Source organism: Phocoena sinus, chromosome 3, assembly GCF_008692025.1.
Source record: "Phocoena sinus isolate mPhoSin1 chromosome 3, mPhoSin1.pri, whole genome shotgun sequence".
Taxonomy (NCBI): Eukaryota; Metazoa; Chordata; class Mammalia; order Artiodactyla; family Phocoenidae; genus Phocoena; species Phocoena sinus.
The window spans coordinates 35,688,936-35,710,335 of record NC_045765.1 but is presented as its reverse complement, the minus strand read 5'-3'; the positions used below and the strand labels follow the sequence as shown (position 1 = coordinate 35,710,335).

Below are 21,400 nucleotides of genomic sequence, written 5' to 3'. Positions count from 1 at the left end.
AGCTACCTCAGTCCAGAGTCTCCTGATGCCCCGCAGATCTCTATGCCACCAAAGACTGCTGCTGCCCACTTTGACGGGTATTCAGACTCATTTTCTTCTGAAGGATAGTTAACTTACAATGCTGTGTTGGGTTCAGGTACGCAGCAAAGTGATTTAGTTTTATGTATATAACATACATATATATATTCTCTTGCACTGTCGTTTCTTACAAGGTTTTGAATATGCTACACAGTAGATTCTTGTTGTTTATCTATTTTATATATAGTAGTGTGTGTGTCAGCTAATCCCAAACTGCTAATTTATCTCTCTCCCCCCCTTTTCCCTTTGGTGACCTATGAGTCCTATTCACACTCATTGTTGATCACTGCCCACCGATCCAATACCTAGTACCTGTCAGGTGCTTTATGTGCCACGTGCCGTTCTAGGTCGTGCAGATGGCAGTGAGCAGAACAAAACCTCACATTCTAGTAAACAAACAAAGCAGTAGATACTGGGTAGCGGTAAGTCTCATGAAAAAGAGTAAAGAAAAGTGAAAAGGGTGAAGGCTGGGAGGGAGTGGGTCATAAGCCATGACCTTTGCGCGGAGACCCGAAGAAATGAGGGTGTGAGCGTGAGGTGATCTGTGGGAGGAGGAGGGTTCCGGGCAGCGCATGGGTGGCTGGGTGCTTGCAGGGCGGGTGTGAGAGTCAGCAGGCCTGTGTCTGAGTGTGCAGGAAACAGCTCGGAGACGTGGTCCAGGAGGGAGTCGGGGTCCAGATCACCTAGGACCTTGGTGGTTGCTGTCAGAACTTCAGTTTTCACGTTGAGTGGATGTGAAACCACCAGAGGGTTCAGTGCAGAGGACAGCACGACCCGACTCGCATCTTAAAAGGATTACTGTGCTCAATGAATGAACGAACTAACGAATGAAAAAGGATCATCAGTAAGAGGACAGTGAAACACCCTCAAATACTGGAGGGACTCAAACATAGATGGGGTTTTGTTAAAACAAAACTACAACTTGCCTTATCTTTTCATAGACTGTGATTACTTATAGAGCCTGAGGATTTTTTTAATCTGTCTCTTTATACTTCACTGCAGGTGTTTACCTATAGTCGTTGCCTTTCTTACCTCTCTCGTAGGTGCTCTATGTTTTTGTTTTTTTCCTCCTATATAGCGCCAGTTCTCTTTTTTTTCCATCTCAAACTTTCAGATGAGAAAACACTAACCTGTGGTTTCTTTCTCTCAGTGCTTGGGGTCTGAAAGTTCTCTGTAGTTCTCTGTGCTGCGTTATCTTTTGTTGTTCCCAGGTCACTAGGGTTTACCTGTTTAGATCTGGCAGAGGGACAGGCACACGTGGATCACTGCTATAATCTTACTTTTAAATGGAAAATGCTGATAAATATCTTCCTCTGCTATTATCTGAGGCCAAGGTCCCCTCCACAAGGGAGGGCTGGTCCTGGCATAATCCCAGTTGTGAATACTTTCAAAGACCCATAAGAAAGCGATAAACATTTCCCCATCTCAGTCCAGTTAGTTCTTTCACGGGGCCAGTGCGGATTTTTCTTTAGTTTGCGAAGTTGGGCAGATATTGGCCACGGGTCTTCTGAGTCCCAAGTTACAGACGGCCTCCTACCTGGAGCAGAATGATCATGGTGAGGAACGTGTAGAAGCCTCCAAGGGCAAGGGGAAGGAAGTTGCCCTCGGCATCCGGCACATCAAAGGGAGGGTGTTCTGCAAAGGTTCCATTCCAGAGGCTGTGACCTAAGAGGAGGCAAAGCCAGGCATGAGGCAAAATCTCCCATTAATCCTAAATGGGTCAATTACATCAGCCCTTCCCTGACCTATTGCCAGAAATGAGTGCGCTTTGGAGGAACCCATCCTTATTCTATATAACATAGGGGTGTGTGTGTGTGTGTGTGTGTATTCAGTTAGCTCTAAAGTGGTCCTTCATATATACTACATTTCAATCTCTTGATAGGCATTAAGTCTGTCCTCCCAGAGGAGACTAGCATGGGGATTACTTACATTTTGTTGAAGTCCTGTTATTCAGGGGTTGGAAAGCGAGAAAGGGGCATGAGTTTTTTTTTTCAGTTGTGTGGTAGAAAGTACATGGCTGGGAAGTCTTCACAGACCTGTATCCTAGTCCCTCTTTCTCTCCCATGCACATACCCATCCACCCATCCATCCATCCAATCAATCATCCAATTACCCATCCACCCATCCACCTGTCCATGCATCCATACATGCATCCATCTATCCATCCGTCTGTCCGTCCATCTATATCTCTGTTCACTCACTCCTCCCTGCCTCCTTCCTTTCCCTCCCTTTATCCAAAAATTTTAAATTCAAGAAGGAGTCGGTCCTACTTCTTGTCTTTGAGGAGTTCTCTACCAAGTCAGGGAGTCCGATGTAAAGATACAAGTCCCGCCTAGCATGAGGGGTGCTATACCAGATCCTGGAACACTACGAGAGCCCATAGTGACAGCACCAGATGCAGACCGAACCCTCTGTTTCCTTAACTGTAAATGGGGATAACAATACCCATCAAGTGAGGATTGATAAGTGCACCTCGCACCGAGCTCTCTGAATCTCAGCATCCTCACCTGTCAATTAGTAATAATACCTTCTCCATGGGGTTGTTGTGAGAACAGGATAACCTAATGTGTATGATGCTCTTGGCCCCAGGGCAGGGACTATAAAGAATAAAAGGCATAGGGGTTCCTACCCTGACCCTAAGATACTTCTTTGCACCGGAGGTTGGGTCACATACCATCAGATACAGCAGAAGAAAGGAGACTTACAGACGTGAGGTTAAGGGCCAAATGTAAGGCACAGAGTAAGGGTTACTACAGACCGTGAAAGAAGTCAGAGCAGGCTGCATGGAGGAGGAGGCCTGGAGGGGTTCTGAAGCCCAGGTGGGTACTGGGTGATCAGAAAAGCCTGGGGAGGACATTCTGGGCAAATAAAAAAGAAACGCCATCTTCACACAATTAAAGCAAACATGTGATACATGACCCTGAATGGTGCTCATTCGAGAGCTCTCACCTCCCGCGGGAGCTGTGTTTGATACGGTGCCAGCAGCGGCCTGTGTTATTCTCAGGCAGAATAGAATCCTGCCCCTCCCAATTACTTTCTCCACGTATTTATTATCTTGGGCAATCTACCAAGCTGCTTCTGGTTGGCCTGTACCTCATCTAACTCTGTGATCTTTTAATCATTCACTTCCTTTCCCTGGAGACACAGTGAGATGATCTCCAATGTCCTTTCCAGGTCTGACGTTCCCTGAAAAACCTGTCCCGGAGCAGAGCTGACAGTTCTCCAGAATTTCCGGGGACACAGGGATGGCCCACAAAACGAACAGTTGGTTTTCTGGTTTGCCTGCTTCCGTCCCATGCGGGTGCTGCCCTTCCAGCCACGAGCCCCTCACATGGAGTGCCATTAGACACATCTGGGAAGCAGATTCATTCAAAACTCCAGGTCACGCACAAGATTGAATCCCACTGTCTTCACTGTGGTGACATAGAAAATCTCTGTGGGCCTAGGAAGATCTTAAACTTTGGACACTGTCTTTCTTTTAATCTTTTTTAACTTTGTCCGCACCTCATGTCTTGCAGGATCTCAGTTCCCCTGCCAGGGATTGAACCCGAGCCACAGCAGTTACAGCACTGAATCCTAACCTCTAGGCCACCAGGGGACTCCCTGGACACTGTCTTTTAAAAACAGTGATGGGAGCGATTTCTGACAAAAGTAAAGCGCAAACGCTATAGCTGCTCGCTGGCGTGGGGTTGGCAGGGGGTTCTGGACTCAGCATACGAGTTAATTTTGATCCTCCCTGCTTCTTTCTGGGGTCTCCTTTAGGGTCCTGAGAACCATCCTTAGTGTTAAGCCACGGAGGGGGAGAGTGGATAAGAGTGAGGGTCCCTCTTCCCCTACCCTCCGAGGATCTACTGAAATGGCTCCGATCACTCGTGTCTACACCTCCCACAGCTGTCTACACCTGGCCGTCGTAGAACCTGGCCACGGCCCATTTCTAATCAGGTCTCCATCCTTGGCCTTGCTCTTGGCACACTAAATGGCCAAACACTCCTCTGCACAACATGGCTCCCCTTCCTGCCGCTGTGCTTTGCTTGTGCTGCCCCTGGGGCAAAGTGACCTCTCTCTTTCCTTTCACAGCTGCCTGCCCCATCCTGTTCCTGTCCCCCCCGCCCCTCCTCTGGTGAACACCTGCTGCATCTGGGAATCAGCTCCAGCGAGACTTTCTTCCTTGATGCTCCCATAATCCCGGTCGTGGGCTGAATAATGGCCCCCTAAGGTGTCCACGCCCTCATCCCTGGGCCCTGTGAATGTGCTACCTTAGATGGCAAAAGGGACTTTGCATATGTGATTTACTTAAGGATCTTGAGATAGGAAAGAGGAGCCTGGATTATCCAGGTGGGCCCAATGATGGAACTACAAGTGCCCTTATAAAAGGGAGGCAGAGGGCCACACTCCCACAGACAAGGAGAAGGAAGTGTGAGTGGAAATTGGAGTAATGCGCTTTGAAGATGAAAGAAGATGCTTCAAAGGGAGAAACACAGGCAGCCAGTAGAAACTGAGCAAGACAAGGGACCGATTCTCCCCCTGGAACCTGCAGCCCTGAGGACACCTTGGTCTCAATCCAGTGAAACCGACTTTGGACTTCTGAACTCCACAGCTATAACAGAATCAACTAGCATTGTTTTAAACCACTTAATTTGTGTTGACTTTTGACAGTGGCACTAGGAAACGAGCACAGTACCTGGTACCGCCCTCACTGAGTGGGACAGATGGTGTTACTGATTCTGTTCTCAGGTTGGACTTCCTCCTACTAGACTATCAGGACCTTCCTGCTGATTGATTCATCTCGTTACCTGTGATTGATTCATCTCGGTCCTGTGATTGATTCATCTCGTTACCCTTTCATGACAAGGGGGTGCCTGGGTTCAGGAGGTATTTCTGGGACAGATACATGATAGACGCTCTTCCTAAGATTTAGAGTGCATACTACTTTCAGGAGAATGTCGTCTGCATTTGTACTTAATTGGCACCCTGTTAAAATACGGAGTAGGCTTTCTTTGAGGCTTTTCTTTCTTCAGATGAGGAAACCGAGGCTCCGAGTTGCAGCAACTCGCCCAGAGAAACAGAAGATGATTGTGGGGTTGTCCTTTCCAGAACATTCCATACCTACAGCCCCAGTGAGGCACATGAGGAAGAGGATCCCGATGCAGAAGAAGATGTCTGTGTTCATGTGCCGCTCGATCTTGCTGCGTTTGTACCGCGGGCCGCTGTTGTTCAGCATGGCTTTTGTCTCATGGCCTTTGAGAGAAAATGAGATCGTCAGTCCTTGGCCCCTGTTTGACTCTGGCTCTTCTCCCATGAGATTTCGATACAAGAGAAGTTTCATTCTCTAACCTGAATCTGTCCTGCTGCAGGGAGGTTCTGGGAACGGCCGGAGAGACCTCACACAACTTGTCAGCAGGTTTTTACTGAACATCCCCTACCTGCCAGACACTGGTGGGCATGGACAGAGCCACTGTGCACGGGCTGTGCCCTGCACAACTCGAGAGGTAGCCCTCATTTTGTAGCTGTCATAGATGTGTAAGCCCATTAGGACACATTTGTAGCAAATGACAGTAAGCTGTCTTGAGGAAGGGCCATCTTTTTCTAATTTGCACAGAGGTGCTGTTATGGGCTCAGTGATGGGATACAGTGGGGAGACAGATGATTCACAATCTGGTGGAAATATACAGGGAAACAAGTAAATAAGGTAATTACAGTTAGCCATAAGTCCCATGAAGTAAACAATAAATAAGGGGCTAATAAATAAGAGATGGTGTTACAGAGTGTGGTCAGGGAAGGCTTCTCAGAGGAGGTGACATTTGAGGGAGACCTGAAGGGAGAGAGAAGAGTTGCGAGAAGAGGGCTTTAGCCTGGGGAACAGTATGTGCCAAGGCCCTGTGGCAGGACTGTACTTGAGGCCAGTAATTATCGTGCTTGCTTCTTTGCCTAAGGTGTTGTCGTGCTCGTGCAAGAGTGGTAGCGGCTAAAGGTCTCCACCCCAGCATTAACTCTCGGCAGCTACTCTCCTACCCTGGAGTTCTGCATAAAGTTCTGTTTAAAGAAAAGACAGTAAAATTTAAAAACTACTGAGCTCATTCAGGCACCAACCCCCCCCCCCCTTTTTTTTTTGCAATTAGAGAAATTCAGGACCAAAACGTAGAAGGGACCTGCCCAAACGAAAGAATAAATTGACACCAGAGCCACATGGAGAACCCAGGATTCTGACTCCCAGTCTATTTCTCCTTCCAGTAACTCCTGGAACCCAAACCACCCAGCTAAGAGTTGAGAGTCAAACTGAGCCTTTGTCTTTAGAACAGAGCCTCCCCTTTGGGGCTGCCAAATTGTATTTACCACGCTGTACCCCTCAGCAGTCAAAATTAAAAGAGACCCGTCACATATTTTCTGTGCAAAATTAGAGAAAACCAATACATCAGCTCCAGCAGTGTGTGGTTTAATGCTACTTAGCTGGTGGCCTTGTGGATTTAAAGCAGCAACAAAACTGTAGGCGTGAGCACGCTAGGCTTATTAAATTAGACTCAAGTTGCTGCAGCTGTGCAGGGGCTGACACAGCTGTGGTTCCTGCGTGCCCCAGGCTCACCCCGTAAAAGGGGTCCTCGGACCACCCCCTTCACCCACCTGCTTCCTTACTTCCTAAGATCCCCCTGTTCTTTTGGCAAAATTTGGGCTCAAGGGGGAGGCAGTATGGTGTAGTGGATAGAATGTGGGCTCAAGTGTCCGACAGAGCTTGGCTCTGCGGGTACCTGACCTTGGGTTATAGGGAATTAATCTCAGGAGACATGTGACCTTGGGGGAATTAATCCTTTTGTAACTCAACCCCTCATCTGCGAAATGAGATATAATCGTTGTGTGTTTTGGGGTGGGGGAGTGAACTGATATACACAAAGTACCTAAATTAGTTTCCGGTACACAGTAGGGGCTCAATAAATGTTCGCTGTGAGGAGCGCATACCTCCACACTGAATCTCTTCCTTCTGGAAAGCTCACTTGTCCATTTTCTGGCCTTTGACTCCGAGGTGCTCCCACTTTGTCCATCTGTATTACCAAGGCAGAGAAGGTAGCTCTAGGCCAGTCATTCTCCCCAGGGGACACCTGGCCAAGTCATGAGAAATTTTTGGTTGTCACCTTTGAGGAGGTGGCGCTAATGACATCTAGTGAGCAGAAGCCAGGGATGCTGCTAAACACCCTATGGGATGGCCCCCACCACAAAGAACAATCTGGAACAAATGTCAGTGGTGCTGAGGTTGAGAACCCCTGGTCTAGACAGTAACACTAAACACAAGTTGCACCATTTTTGCTCACATTTCTTGAGGCCCTAATGTGTGCCAGGCATTGTGAACCTTATAACCCTAGGAGGCAGGGGTTATCAGTGCTCCTTGTGGTGAAGACTGAGCCAGCTTCTCAGGAACTTGCAGCCAGGCAGCGATTCAGCCCCAGGCGGCCTGAGTCCCCAGTCACGGTTAACTCTCCCTCCATCTGCCTCCCCACACACCGCTCCCATCACCCACTCCGACCTTTGTTTCTGATTAGGCAGAGAGCAAATCCACGTCTATGCAGGTTTTTTGGTGCGGTAGGGACTGTGGAAGCGTTCTTGTCTACTAGGTCTACCAGATGGCACTGAACTCCATTGCCAAAGGCCCTTGAAAGCAGTGACCTGTGCTGACAAATATAACATCCCTCCCCCAAATTGGGGAAAGCCAGCTAGACTGTGACACAACTTTTTAAAAAACGTATTTTTGGTTTTTTAAAATTTAATTTGATTATTTTTTATACTGCAGGTTCTTATTACTTATCTATTTTATACATATTAGTGTATATATGTCAATCCCAATCTCCCAATTCATCCCACCACCACCGCCCCCCCTCACTTCCCCCCTTTGGTGTGCATACATTTGTTCTCTGCATCTGTGTCTCTATTTCTGCCTTGCAAACTGGTTCATCTGTACCATTTTTCTAGATTCCACATATATGCGTTAATATATTTGTTTTTCTCTTTTTGACTTACTTCACTGTGTATGACAGTCTCTAGGTCCATCCATGTCTCTACAAATGACCCAATTTTGTTCCTTTTTATGGCTGAGTAATATTCCATTGTGTATATGTACCACATCTTCTTTATCCATTCATCTGTCAATGGACATTTAGGTTGTTTCCATGACCTGGCTATTGTAAATAGTGCTACAATGAACACTGGGGTGCACGCGTCTTTCTGAATTACGGTTTTCTCGGGGCATGTGTCCAGTAGTGGGATTTCTGGGTCATATGGTAATTCTATTTTTAGTTTTTTCAGGAACCTCCATACTGTTCTCCATAGTGGCTGTATCAATTTACATTCCCACCAGCAGTGCAAGAGGGTTCCCTTTTCGCCACACCTTCTCCAGCATTTGTTAAAAAACCTATTTTTCTTTCACAGTCCCCCAAAGGGAATCTTAGGGTGGATTGATGTTTTAGTGCTTTTCTGTGTCTAACAAAAGTGGGTGTCTACTCAGACCAAGACAAATCAAATCAAACAAAATAACAAGCAAATGAAATACTACGAGGTGTCCCAGTGAGTGGAAGATCCAGGGAAACGTATTCTGGAGACTTCCAGGGAAGGTAGTAGACACTCCAGGGGGACTGTGTTTCCTCTACAGAAGAAGTCTGCAGTTGTTCACGTAACAATAGACACATACTGAGTACCCACAGAGTGCCAGGTGCTAGGTACTGGGGATACAGCAGTCCCAAGACCTCCCTCCAATACTTCAGGTACCATTGTGAGAAGTGCTGCTGTTACCTTTTTTCAATGGGAAGCAAAATCAAAGTGCAAAGGAGAGATAGACCACCATATATGGAGCCACAAAATGAATAAAGGTAATAATAAAAACAATAACTAAAACCCATCCTGCCCTCACTTGCTACACACAGTTCTGGGTTCTTTCCATGTGCTGGGTCACTGGACCCTCACGGGGGGGGCCTATGGGGCAGATAGAAATATTCTTCCTGTTGTATAGCTGAGGACACTGAGGCACACAAGGTGAAGTTGCTAAGTTTGGTGATGTTATTCCTCAGGCTCAAGGAGATACTCTTCATCCCACCTGTGGTTAGTGTCAGGAAAGTGTTAGGGACACATGAGCGTGAGTCCCCCTCCCTGTCTTGTCTGGATAGGTGACAGTAACTTGGAACTGAATTATGTCTCTGTGGACCAAGCGAGCTGCTCTGATTCCAGCCTCAGTTTGCTTAGCTGAGAAATGGGAAGTCACATGACTCTGCTCCTTAGAACTGATGTGAGTTCCCACTGACTGCAGATAAATTTGGAGGAGGTTTTGGAGGAGAGAGGATAAAGGACAGGGACATAGGAAGCTGTCCGGGGACAGTTACCCGCGTAGATGACAATGCCAACAGCCACTTTGGTGTTTCTGATGGTGCAGCCTCGAAGCAGAAGACTCTCACTGCCAAAGCCGGTTCTGCTCTGGTCGAGATGTTCCCTGGGGATGAGGAAAGACAGGGAGCTGTTTGGTGGCCTCTCCACGCTGTCACCGGTGAGTGTCATAGAATTAGAGGGGCGAGTAACAAGATCACTCTTCTCTCTCTTCCTCAGAAGAGTGATATTAACTCAGAATCTAATCCCCGTGTTCAAGTGCAACTCTTCATTGCTCCTGGGATGTCTAGTGGGGGCTGGACCATTAGAAGGGAATTACCCATCCCTAAGGACGTAATCATTTAGTCACCTAAAAGGCAGAACTCTGCTGAGGAAGCCTTAAAATAAACAGACCTCACAGGAGGTGGACCAGCGACCCTGTGCAACATCCTGCAAGGCAGCTTCTCAAAAACGAGGTGCATGGAGTGTCTCCCTTTCTCTAGCCTCCGGAAGCACTGCAATTTTCCAACTCACTCTAGAAACTTCTGAGTCAGTCCACAGTAGTGATTACTCAGCGTCTGGCCCTCATTCTATCCTGATGCCCTCCATTTGGGTTTTTCAGGAAATTTACAACTTTCCCTCAACATTGGGGAGAACAGAAAAGTAATAATCTGAGCCCTTAGGGATTTTTCTCCTTCTAACTCTTTAATGCTTCATTTCTCTAGGTCTATACGTGTTTTCCATGTATTCATTAATGGTCATGACAATCTTATAAGATAGGTCATGTTTCCTACTCATTTTATAGATAGGGAAACTGAGGCAAGTTCATAGAGCTAGTATGTGGCAGAAAGGGGATTCAAAGCCAGGGAGTCTGGCTCCAGAGTGCTATACCGCCACTCAATACTCCTCTTAATAATAATTCTTTGTTTGTAAACTACATTTATTTACATTATCTTATTTGTGTCTTCACAGCTCTGGGAAGTTAGTACGGTGATCATCCTCACTCATAAGAAAGATGAAACTCAGAGAGGGTGAGAGATTTTTCCAAGGCCACTCACCTAGTACATGGAATATCCTAGGACTTGGGAACCCAGGCCCCAGACACCAACCCTCATGTGGTTTTCACTACACCAGGGTTCCCAAGGTAGCACCCCGTTAACTGACATTGAATCGGAGTCATTCCCATTTGCAGTTCTTTGAAATCTAACGAGGAAATGTCTTAGTATTTCGTTAACTTTTTTCTAGCCCTTATTTATCTAACTTTTCAACACAGAGGAGGCTTTGGCAAGTAATAGTCTGTAGTTAGAATGAAATAATAACTGATTTGATTTCATTTTATTAATTTTACTGTTATGAAGTTTATATATGGAAAGCAATACTGCCATAAATCTATGGCAATCTACATATGGCAGTGATGCTGGATGCCCACAGTGCCAGTAACATACATTTTCCTTTGGAAATAAAGAAAGCCAATTAAAAAGTTGGAAAGTAGAGGTGTTTTATGAATGCAATACAAATCATAAAGGTGGTCCAAGAATGGCTGAATTTTATGACCTACCTCTCTTTATCAAGGAGGGAGTTGGCTATGGATAGTATATTGGGATAGAAACTTGAATGATTCAGTGTGAGTAGCTAGTGGTTTAAAGAGCGTTTTTTTATGATTCTCGGAGGTGATAACATATGACAGCATCTTTTTCTCCCGGTCATAATGTTCCTTTTTCAATGGATGGTAGAAAGAGATTAGCCATCTCATAGCTCTTCTATTTAGTGCTCTGTTTACAGGGATTTTTTTTTTTTTTTTTTTTTTTTTTTTGCATACGTGGGCCTCTCCCGTTGCGGAGCACAGGCTCCAGACGCGCAGGCTCAGCGGCCACGGCCCACGGGCCCAGCCGCTCCGCGGCATGTGGGATCTTCCCGGACCGGGGCACGAACCCGTGTCCCCTGCACCGGCAGGCGGACTCTCAACCACCGCGCCACCAGGGAAGCCCCAGGGATGTTTATTTAACCAACTCAGAGCATTATGAGGGGGAGCATATTTCTCCACCTCAACACTGCTGACATGTTTTGTGGGATCGTTCTTTGTCGCGGGGGCTGTCCTGTGCTTTGTAGGGTGCTGAGCAGCATCCCTGGCCTCTACCTACCAGATGCCAGCAGCACCCCTTTCCCTAGTTGTGGCAACCAATAATGTGTCCAGACTCGCTAAAGGTCCTCTGATGGAGCGGAGGAGATGGGGTTTGAGAACCACTCCTTTATAGAGATCTTATTGTTTAAAAGTTACATTTTCAAATCTGACATTCCTAACCTTCAAAGCATTAAAAACTACTCATTTTCTAGCCAACCTGGCTATCCCCAGGAGAACTCCTAAATTAAGGGGACCCAAAGAAGCTTCCGGAGACCTGGAGGCATCAGACAGTGGGTTTGTTCAGGGAAGAGTGTGCTTATTATCTGTGGGTGCTGGGCCTTGGCAGGGATGTAGGCCCACAGTGAATTCCCCAGCATCCCATGGGTAGGCTGCTGGACTGACCAACTGGACTTTCAGGGCTCACCCATGAGCCCCGGGCAGGTGGGGAAAGACAACTCTAAGGGCAGCAGCCAGGAAGAGGAGGTGCTGGGGTTGAATGGAACTGGGAAAGTTCTGTCTGAGATGAAGGGCCAGAGCCCAGGATGAAGCTTAGAAAGGCTGGGTGCTGGCATGAGCTGTTTGGGGGAGAAAGGATTACAAAGAGAAACCCAGCGATGAGGCTGCTCTCTAAGAGGAAGGAGAATGGCTCAAGGCATGGGTCACTTGGGATGAACCAAATCCACAAAACTCGGGCACGAGGGGTAGACTCCTTGCCCGGGCAGGTGGCAAGCTCTACCTTGCCAGATGACTGCAACGAACCCTCTTCTCCCCCAGGAGCTCGTGCCCTTCTTGCCTGTCTCCATCTGCTCTCTATGAGCTTTTAAAAAGGAATTTGCATTGAAAAGCTGCTATTTCTCTTGTACTGTTCTTACCCTTTCCCCTCTTATCTTGCTCCTCAAGATATCTCATACGGCCTGAGAAAATGTGGGTGGAGGGAAAGCATTGACACCTGCCTCCCAAGAAGCCTTCTTAAGTTTCATTGCAGGGCACATTGGTAGAGAAGTTGCTATAACATGTCTGAGCTGTGTGTGCAGACCATGGAAAACACACCGGGGTTGGAGTGGAAAGACCCGGCTGTAAGTCCTGGCTTTGCCTTGAAGCTGCTGTGTGCCTCTGGGAGAATCCTGAAAAATCTTATCATCAGATGTCCCATCTGAAAAATGGGAATCATAATTCTCACTTCCCTGGGTTGTTTTGCAGATTAAGTGAGACGATGTTCTGTGAAAGTCCTCTAACTCTTAAAGCCAGAATACGGGCATTTATTCGCATCTGTTACCACTACTCTTTTTTTTTTTTTTTTTTTTGCAGTAAGACCGGCAGTCAAATGTGGGAGCAAAATTACAGTAAAACTCTTAGGCTGAACCAGAGATGAAGAACAATAACAACGATAATTGCAACAGCAGCAGTCGCATTAACTATCTACTCTGTGCCAGTTTCTGTGCTACGGGCTTTGCATATGATCAGTTCTTAGACAAGAAAAATCCTGTGATGTAGATATAATCTTTATTTTACAGATGTGGAAATGAAGGCCCAGAGAGGTTAATTAATTTACTCAAGGTCACACAGCTTGTAAGTGATAGAGCCTGGTTTCGAACCTAGGTCTGTCCAACTCCAAAGTCCCCGTTCTTACCTACAGGGCAGTAAAGGCCCCTTCAGAAATCTGATCTAAATTCAATTATACTTGCCTCCCCTGAATCAGAGTGTGGTCTCGATTTTGATGCTGTTTCACCAGAGTTCTGAACTATTCGTGAATTTAACCCTGTGAGATAATTAAATATCACTCCAGCAAAAAAAAAAAAAAAAAAAAGACTAGAAAAGTTTTCCCAATTTAGTTAGTTTTCTCTAGCCCTCTTTTTTATGATAAAAAGAAATAAACTTCCTTAGGACCCAGATGCTTATCTGTTTGGCCATTTCAAGAAAAAATGTTTTCTAGCTGCAGAGGAGATATTTACAAGCAGCACACAGGCAGCACATACTTACATATAACCTTTAAACCTGTTAAGGTGGTTGTTAGGCTTCTCACACACGATGATGTTGTGGAAACCTTCTGGTCGGAACTGTACCTCCTGTGAAAGAGAGGACACTGTGAGGTTATTAAGCCAGAGGGATCTCGTTTTAATAGGATCATCAGGAGAGCTAATCACTGTTAGAACCACTGCAAATAAGGTAATCCCCGCTTTGTCACACTGTGATAGTTGTAATGTGTTAAAAGAAACAGTTAAATCCTCATTAAGGAGGAGAGAATAGATGCAGATGAAAAGTTGGATGCGCTGCAAAGGGAGGGCCCTGTCCTGACCACTTTTCCCCCCGGCCTGGGTTTGAGTCTCTAGACTCAAGCTGCCCCACAGAATTTACTGCAATGATGGAAATGTTCTATGTCTGCACTGTATAATGTAGAAGCCACGCGTTGCACGTGGCTGTTGAAATATGGTAGTATGACTGAGGAACTGATTTCTAAATTTTATTTAATTTCACTTAACTAATTTAAAGTTAAATAGCCACATGGCGGCTAGTGGCTACCAAACTGGGCAGCATAGAAATAGATGATCAAAAAAGTAGAGATTATAAATCACACGACCTACAGCTAGCCAATATCCGTGTGTATACAGAACTTCCAGGCTTTAAAAAATATATGCATATACCTACATACACATTTATGTATGGACAAACATACACATTTATGCATTTCAACAATGAGATTTAGTGTTCATACAACTTGAACATTTTTACATGTTACCTGGATAGATACCTATTGCATGAGGTATTTCATTTAATCCTTTCACTACTGAACACTGACATGGTTTCAATTGTTTGGCTATTGCAAAAATGCTGTGCAAATAGTAGCTAATAAAATAAGTAGGGACTTCCCTGGTGGCAACGTGGTTGGGAGTCTGCCTGCTGGTGCCGGGGACATGGGTTAGAGCCCTGGTCTGGGAGGATTCCGTGTGCCGCAGAGCATCTGAGCCCGTGCACCACAACTACTGAGCCTGTGCTCTGGAGCCCGTGAGCCACAACTACTGAGCCCGTGAGCCACAACTACTGAAGCCCGCACACCTGGGGCCTGTGCTCTGCAGCAGAGAGAAGCCACCGCGATGGGAAGCCTGTGCACCGCAACAAAGAATAGCCCCCGCTCGCTGCAACTAGAGAAAGCCCACGTGCAGCCATAAGGCCCAACGCAGCCAAAAATAAATAAATTTTTTAAATTCTCAAAAAACAAACAAACAAACAAAACACAAAACAAGTAGCATTTACTAGACTCTTATTTCTGTCAGATGCTGTAATGAGAACTTAAGAAATGCTATTTTTTTTTCAAGCTTTCAATCATTTTATGAAGTAAGTACTTTGATTAGCCCCTCTTTAGAGATGGGAAAACTGTGACTCACAAGGGTTAAGTGGCTGTCCGTGGTCATATCAAGACTGGGATTTGAATCCAAGTCTGAGTGCAGAACCTCTGTTCTTTACTTGCACAGCACACTGCCCCCTGGTGAACATTCTTATAGCAAAGCATTTAAAACACATTCTTGACCCTTCACTTTTTCTCTTTCATTCAGTATTTCAGTTGTACAATCTCTTTAAGTTCAATGAGGGGGAAAACACAACTAGGGGTGGGGAGATCTTGCTTTCTAATTCTACCCCACATTGCCTAATAGTACATTCAACTCTCGAGCCTCAGTTTTCTCCTCTGTAGAATGGGGCTAACACCCCCTCCCTGTCCATCTCACTTGTGCCCCAGAAGATAGAATCCATGTGGGAAAGTTTTGAAAGGTATAACATGCTATGCATATAGAATGAAGTAGTACTAAAGGTGGGATTGGAAGTGGTTCCCAGGGTAGAGCTTTTAGCACGGGGAGTGAATTTTTCACTCCAAGCTTCAAGGTTCAAAGGAGTAAACTGATTAGAAGAAATGATAGCACTTTCTGGCTTCGTGTAAATATACTGTCCATTGGTTCTGTGGGGTGCCAACATAAACTCTCCATTCACTTGAAATAAATTACCCATCCAGGAGTTTCTAAAAATACAGCCCTCTTCCCTCCAAGTATTGATTCTTTCAGGGACAAACACTTGCCGAGCTCTGAGATGATGACAAATCACGCTATAATTTGTCAGCTGCTTTCACGGCCCTGATTAAGCCGTGTGCTTCCCTCCTGATCTGTACCACTCAGCTCATTGCTAGCTTTCTAAATCCAAACTTATTTCAGATGTGAGTGGCAGCAGGGTCTGAGAGCTAATGATGCTGCTGCAGTGAGTCCCTGTCAGCTGTTTAATCATACCTGGCGGATCCCTGGCAGTGCTCAAGTCTCTTGTCCCTCAGTGGGGCTTCCCAATGACCTTCCTTCCTCTTGAAGCATCCCTTGCTCTTTTATTCTTCTGGGCGCTGGCCTTGGGTGCTCTGTCTCCCTCTCTACACGGAGAGGTGATTTCGCCCTTTCTAGCTCTCTGTCCTCAGGCCCCTTCTGTTCCTCCCCGAGATAGACTGTGGAGAGGGCCACATGGCCCTGCTGTCTCCAGAGACCCCATCAGCATTGCTTGCTTCTTAGGCTTTCCTGTAACTCACTCTAGGCAGCTGCTAGGAGAACTCAAGGACAGCAGCGGCGGGGGCATTGCCAAGCCCTACAAATCTATCAGGGTCCTTATTTTTTAGCTTGTTCAGGAATTTCTGATTCACTTCTGACTCACCACCCCTTAGCTTTTCTTAGCTTGGGAATGAAGCCCACCTAACCACCTTTTCTTTCAGACCCAGCCTTTTATCTAAGGTGTTGTCCTTATGAAAGGAACAGCCATCAGGGTACAGGAAAAGGCAAACCCTTTCCAGAGAGCACAGTGTGTTTGTGGTTCTTCAGGCCAGACCTACTGATCTGGAGTATTTACTATGTGCCAGGCACCTGTCATTAAGTTCTCACGGTAACCTTAAGAGGTGTGGACAGAAGTGCAAATGCAGATTCAATAAAGCAATTGTCTTATGGCTGGTAAGTAACAGAGCCAGCAATGCAATCCACGTCATCAGACTCCAAAGCCAATCATCAGTCATTATTGTCATTGTTATCATCGTCATCGTCATCAATACATTTATTCCACTTTCTCCTCTCATTATTATTATTATTATTACAGTATTTACTGAACGCTTATTGTGTGTCAAGTATAACTAAATATTTTATACATGCTATTCTCTTGAATTCACACAATAACTCCATCAGGTAGATACTATTATTACCCTATTTTATAAATGAAGGAACTAAGGCTTAGAGAGATCCAGTGAATTTTCCCAATGGCGCACAGCTAGCAAAGCAGAAGACAGGCTTTAACCTCAGGACGTCCGACACCACACAGCCTGCTCTCTTAAACCACAGTGTTATTTTTTTTTTTATTAAAAAAATTTTTTTTTGCGGTATGCGGGCCTCTCACTGTTGTGGCCTCTCCCGTTGCGGAGCACAGGCTCCAGATGCGCAGGCTCAGCGGCCATGGCTCACGGGCCCAGCCGCTCCGTGGCATGTGGGATCCTCCAGGACCGGGGCACAAACCCACGTCCCCTGCATCGGCAGGCGGACTCCCAACCACTGCGCCACCAGGGAAGCCCCACAATGTTATTTTGATGCACAATGAAAGATTATTGTTTAAGATCTCCTTTTGGCTCTATTTCCTTTTCTATATTCCTTTTCCACTTCCTATGACCGAGGTACAATAAATGAGGTCTGTATATAGTTGACTCTTGAACAACATGGGTTTGAACTGTGTGGATCCACTTATGCAGGTTTTTTCAATAGTGAATAGTACAGTGCTACCCGATCTGTGGTCGGTTGAATTGGTAGATGTGGAACTGAGAGTCCAGAGGACTGACTATAAATTATATGTGGATTTTCCACTGTGTGGATGGTTAGCATCCCTGACCCCAGTGTTATTCAAGGGTCAACTGTATGTGGAATCTAAATTTAAAGAAAAAAGCTTATTGCCAGAGGCAGGGGGTTGTGGGTGGGTGAAATGGGTGAAGGGGGTCAAAAATTACAAACTTCCAGTTAAAAAATAAATAAGTCAAGGAATATAACATAAGCATGGCAACAATATTTAATAATACTGTATTGCATATTTGAAAGTTGCTAAGAGAGTACACCTTAAAAGTTCTGTTCATAAGAGAACAAGTAACTATGTATGATGACAGATATTAACTTAGACTTATTGTGATCATTTCACAATATATACAAATATAAAATCATTATGTTAGACACCTAGAACTAATATAATGTTATATGCCACTTGTATCTCAATAAGAAATGTAAGCAAACCCCAGTGTCTAGAAACCATCATCATTATCACCATCACTACCACCCTTCTTAACTTGGGTCAGATAAGGAAGAATCAAAAACTAAATTACATGATATTGTCCTGCTGACCTTTGATTTACTGCTATTAACATTTTTTTTATTTCTTTGATTGTTTCTAAAAGATTTGCATTTATGTTTCACGAAAGGTTTTGCACTGGCTCACTTTCATTTTTTCTAGTGTCTACATAGACATCTGGTTGATTGGCAGCTCAAGGCATTTTTAGACCAGGGTAGCTCAACTTGCCACTCTTGACATTTTGGGCTGGATAATTCTTTGATGTTTAGCAGCATCCCTGGCCTTTACCAACTTGATGCCAGTAGCACCCTCTCCTTCTCCCCCTCAGTTGTGACAGCCAAAAATGTTTACAGACATTTCCAAATGTCCCTTGGGGGAGGGGGAAGAACAAAAACTTGCTCTAGAAAAAGTTCCAAGTTAACAGGAGATGAAGTTGCAGAGATTGAGAATACTCTCTATCCTAACAGTCCATTAGGAAAGGACACAATCCAAATTTCTATATTTTCTTCTCTTCAGTTGGAAAAAAGTTACGTTTTATGACTGGGGGTCATAATGACTTGTAATAAGAGAAATCTGTATATATCATTTGTATACCACAGAAACTACTGTATAAGCATGGTGGAGGTTCCTGGCAATATATGTACTATCCTACAGTTACAAATAAAAGGGGGGGAGCTTCCCTGGTGGCACAGTGGTTAAGAATCCACCTGCCAATGCAGGGGACATGGGTTCGAGCCCTGGTCAGGGAAGATCCCGCATGTCACAGAGCAACTAAGCCTGTGCACCACAACTACTGAGCCTGCGCTCTAGAGCCTGTGGCCACAACTACTGAGCCTGTACTCTAGAGCCCGCGAGTCACAACTACTGAGCTTCTGTGCCACAGCTACTAAAGACCACACGGCTAGAGCCCGTGCTCCGCAACAAGAGAAGCCACTGCAATGAGAAGCCCATGCACTGCAATGAAGAGTAGCCCCTGCTCACCACAAGTAGAGAAAGCCTGCATGCAGCAACAAAAACCCAATGCAACCAAAAATAAATAAAATGGGATTTGTTATGAAAAAAGAATTCATTTTTAATATATAGTAGAAAATATATAAAAATTACTACAACTAATAAGCAATGTGGTGTGTTACCTCTTCCAAGTATAATTTGCATTTTAAAGTAGGGCACCTTCAAAAGGTAGAGGTTGAGATACTAAATTGCCTAGACAGAGAACATTCTTTTGAGAATTATTACTTTATATATATTTTTAACATTTGAGAGGTTTTTTATCTGCCACCTCCTCTATGAAGCCCACCCATATCCCCACAGACTGTTTCACCCCAGCCAACAAAAATTGCTCTTTTAACATGTTTCCACATCAACTCTCATGCCTCCATTTAACACTGATGTATCTAGATCTCTGCTTCCTTGGGTAAACTGTCAGCTTCCTCTAGAGCATCTCCTGTGATACCTTGTGTTAACAGGCACACTATAAATATTTGGAGAGGTAAGGTTAGTGCTGGGGAGATGAATATTATAAATATAAGTACTGAAAGGTGATGGATGAGGAGGTAACAAAGAAAACCTCTCTGTAAAGACTGCCCCACACAAGTAGGAAAAGCCCCAGGTACAAATCTTAACTTTGATTCATGGGAATAAGATTGCTTCTTGCAAGGAAATTCTTTGGCTCAACTAATAAAAAAAAAGAAAAAAAGTAGTCAAAATCGTAGATCCCAACATGGGCCAGACTAGTCTCCTATCCATCCATCCATCCATCCATCCATCCATCCATCCATCCAATGATCCATCCATGTATTCAAGTATTTATTGAATACCCATAATGTATGAGCCATGGAAGTGAGAATTAGAAGAAAGAGGTTATTGACACAAATCAATTATTGCAGCCGTAAAACAACTCAAAGTTCCCAGTTTAGCTGGATGTGTCAATGGTGGTATCAGTGAAAGCAAAGGAAAGTGAGCCAAGTGTTAGTGTGTAATGACTCTCTGGGATTAATGTACTCCTCACTGACCTATGCCCTAGATACAGTAGGCTGTATCCTCCTGGGGCAACCGGGAAGACCATGGTGAAACAAAGAGGTTGTGATATATTCCTGTATCTAGACTAGGCCATTTCCTTTGAATTAGCCTCAACTTTTACTTTCCTAGCCTTATTTTTCACTATTATTCAAAGTTCATCAATAAATATGATTACATAAATGTATGGATGATCTTTTGAAATTGTCTGTAGTGGACAGATGTTTTCTGGTGACTCACTCTCTATCGTGTTCTCCCTTCTTTAACAATCCTTTAACTTCCTTTTGGAAAACTACCTTTTCTCCCTGGTTCATAATCTTAATGAGACTATAAATCACGATGCCCTGCCCACTAAATTCTCTCACTGTGGGACTTTGCCTTGAGTAGAATAACTCAGGGAAGGAAAAACAAAGGAGAACATTAAGTAATTGCTGCTACCAATATTCTCCTGCTGAGTTGAAATTTCCTGGTACTTGTTTCTGAGCCTGGTTCTTCAGATTTCCTTAGAATCTGTGAGTCATATTGTGTACTTCACCCCTTCCACCTCACCTCCCAGCACATTTTTTGATAATTCCGTTTTGTTTAAGTGAGCCAGAATCATTTCTGTTCCTTGAAAACAAAGAATCCTAATCAACACAGTGGTCTACTCAGTCCACTGGACATCTCTAGGCCTTTAAAAAATACTGATGTGTATTTACTTGGTAAAATCACACTTCACAAAATGCTGCCCCTTATTTATGTGATCTTATTTGATCTTCCCAACTCTTCTGTGAAGTGTTCAGGTTAGTCTCATTTTATAAGAGAGAAACCTGAGTGTTGGTGATGCTAAGTAACTTGCCCAAGGTCACACAGCTCATGAACACCCACATTTGTCTGATTCGGAAACTGGTGCTTGTTCTTTGCTGGATGTAAGCATTTAATGCTGTCTTCTTATAGAGCAAACCCTCTGAGCCTTTTTCATGATTTCTTTGCAAGTTTTTCTCATTGACAATTCCCTTAAACCTTCATTGCCAAGCTCAAGGGTTTACCTCTTAAGGACCCATGTGTCTACCACAGATCATACAAATTCTCCTTCCTTTGAGCCTAGACAATTTGTAATATCCATACCACTCACTTGGAACTTCAAACGTTTTACACTTTTATTTGTCAAATACCAAGCTGTTTCTATAAGCCAATTGGTAGATGAAGCACTGCAACTTGTCTGTACATCCCCATGTGCACCAAAATGCTGTCTGTAGACAGAGTAAAAATAACTCTAACACATACATGGTTTTCAAATTTCTGTAGGAATTCCTGAGATCAATAAATACAAATCCATTTAAAAAGGTCACCAAATTCATGGTAGCTTTTTGTTTTAATTAATTTTCTTAACTAACGGACACTGAAAAGACAACCACTTTCAGGGAGGAGGGATTTGGGGGTTAGGATTATCAAAATTTTTTGATAGTCACTGAGGGTATTTATGTTAAAGAAAAATAGGGACCCACAGTTCTAAGCTCTTACAGGACAGGAAGT

At 44.6% G+C, this 21,400-nt stretch overlaps 1 protein-coding gene across 1 annotated transcript in view; it reads right to left on the bottom strand.

Annotated features, from left to right (window-relative positions):
- The window catches only part of ATP10B (ATPase phospholipid transporting 10B (putative)), a 122,852-nt gene that overhangs the window by 63,025 nt on the left and 38,427 nt on the right, over window positions 1–21,400 (bottom strand). Inside the window, 4 exon segments of the mRNA XM_032625008.1 lie at window positions 1,616–1,743; window positions 5,185–5,316; window positions 9,435–9,541; window positions 13,517–13,602. Coding sequence (XP_032480899.1) covers window positions 1,616–1,743; window positions 5,185–5,316; window positions 9,435–9,541; window positions 13,517–13,602 — 453 coding nt within the window.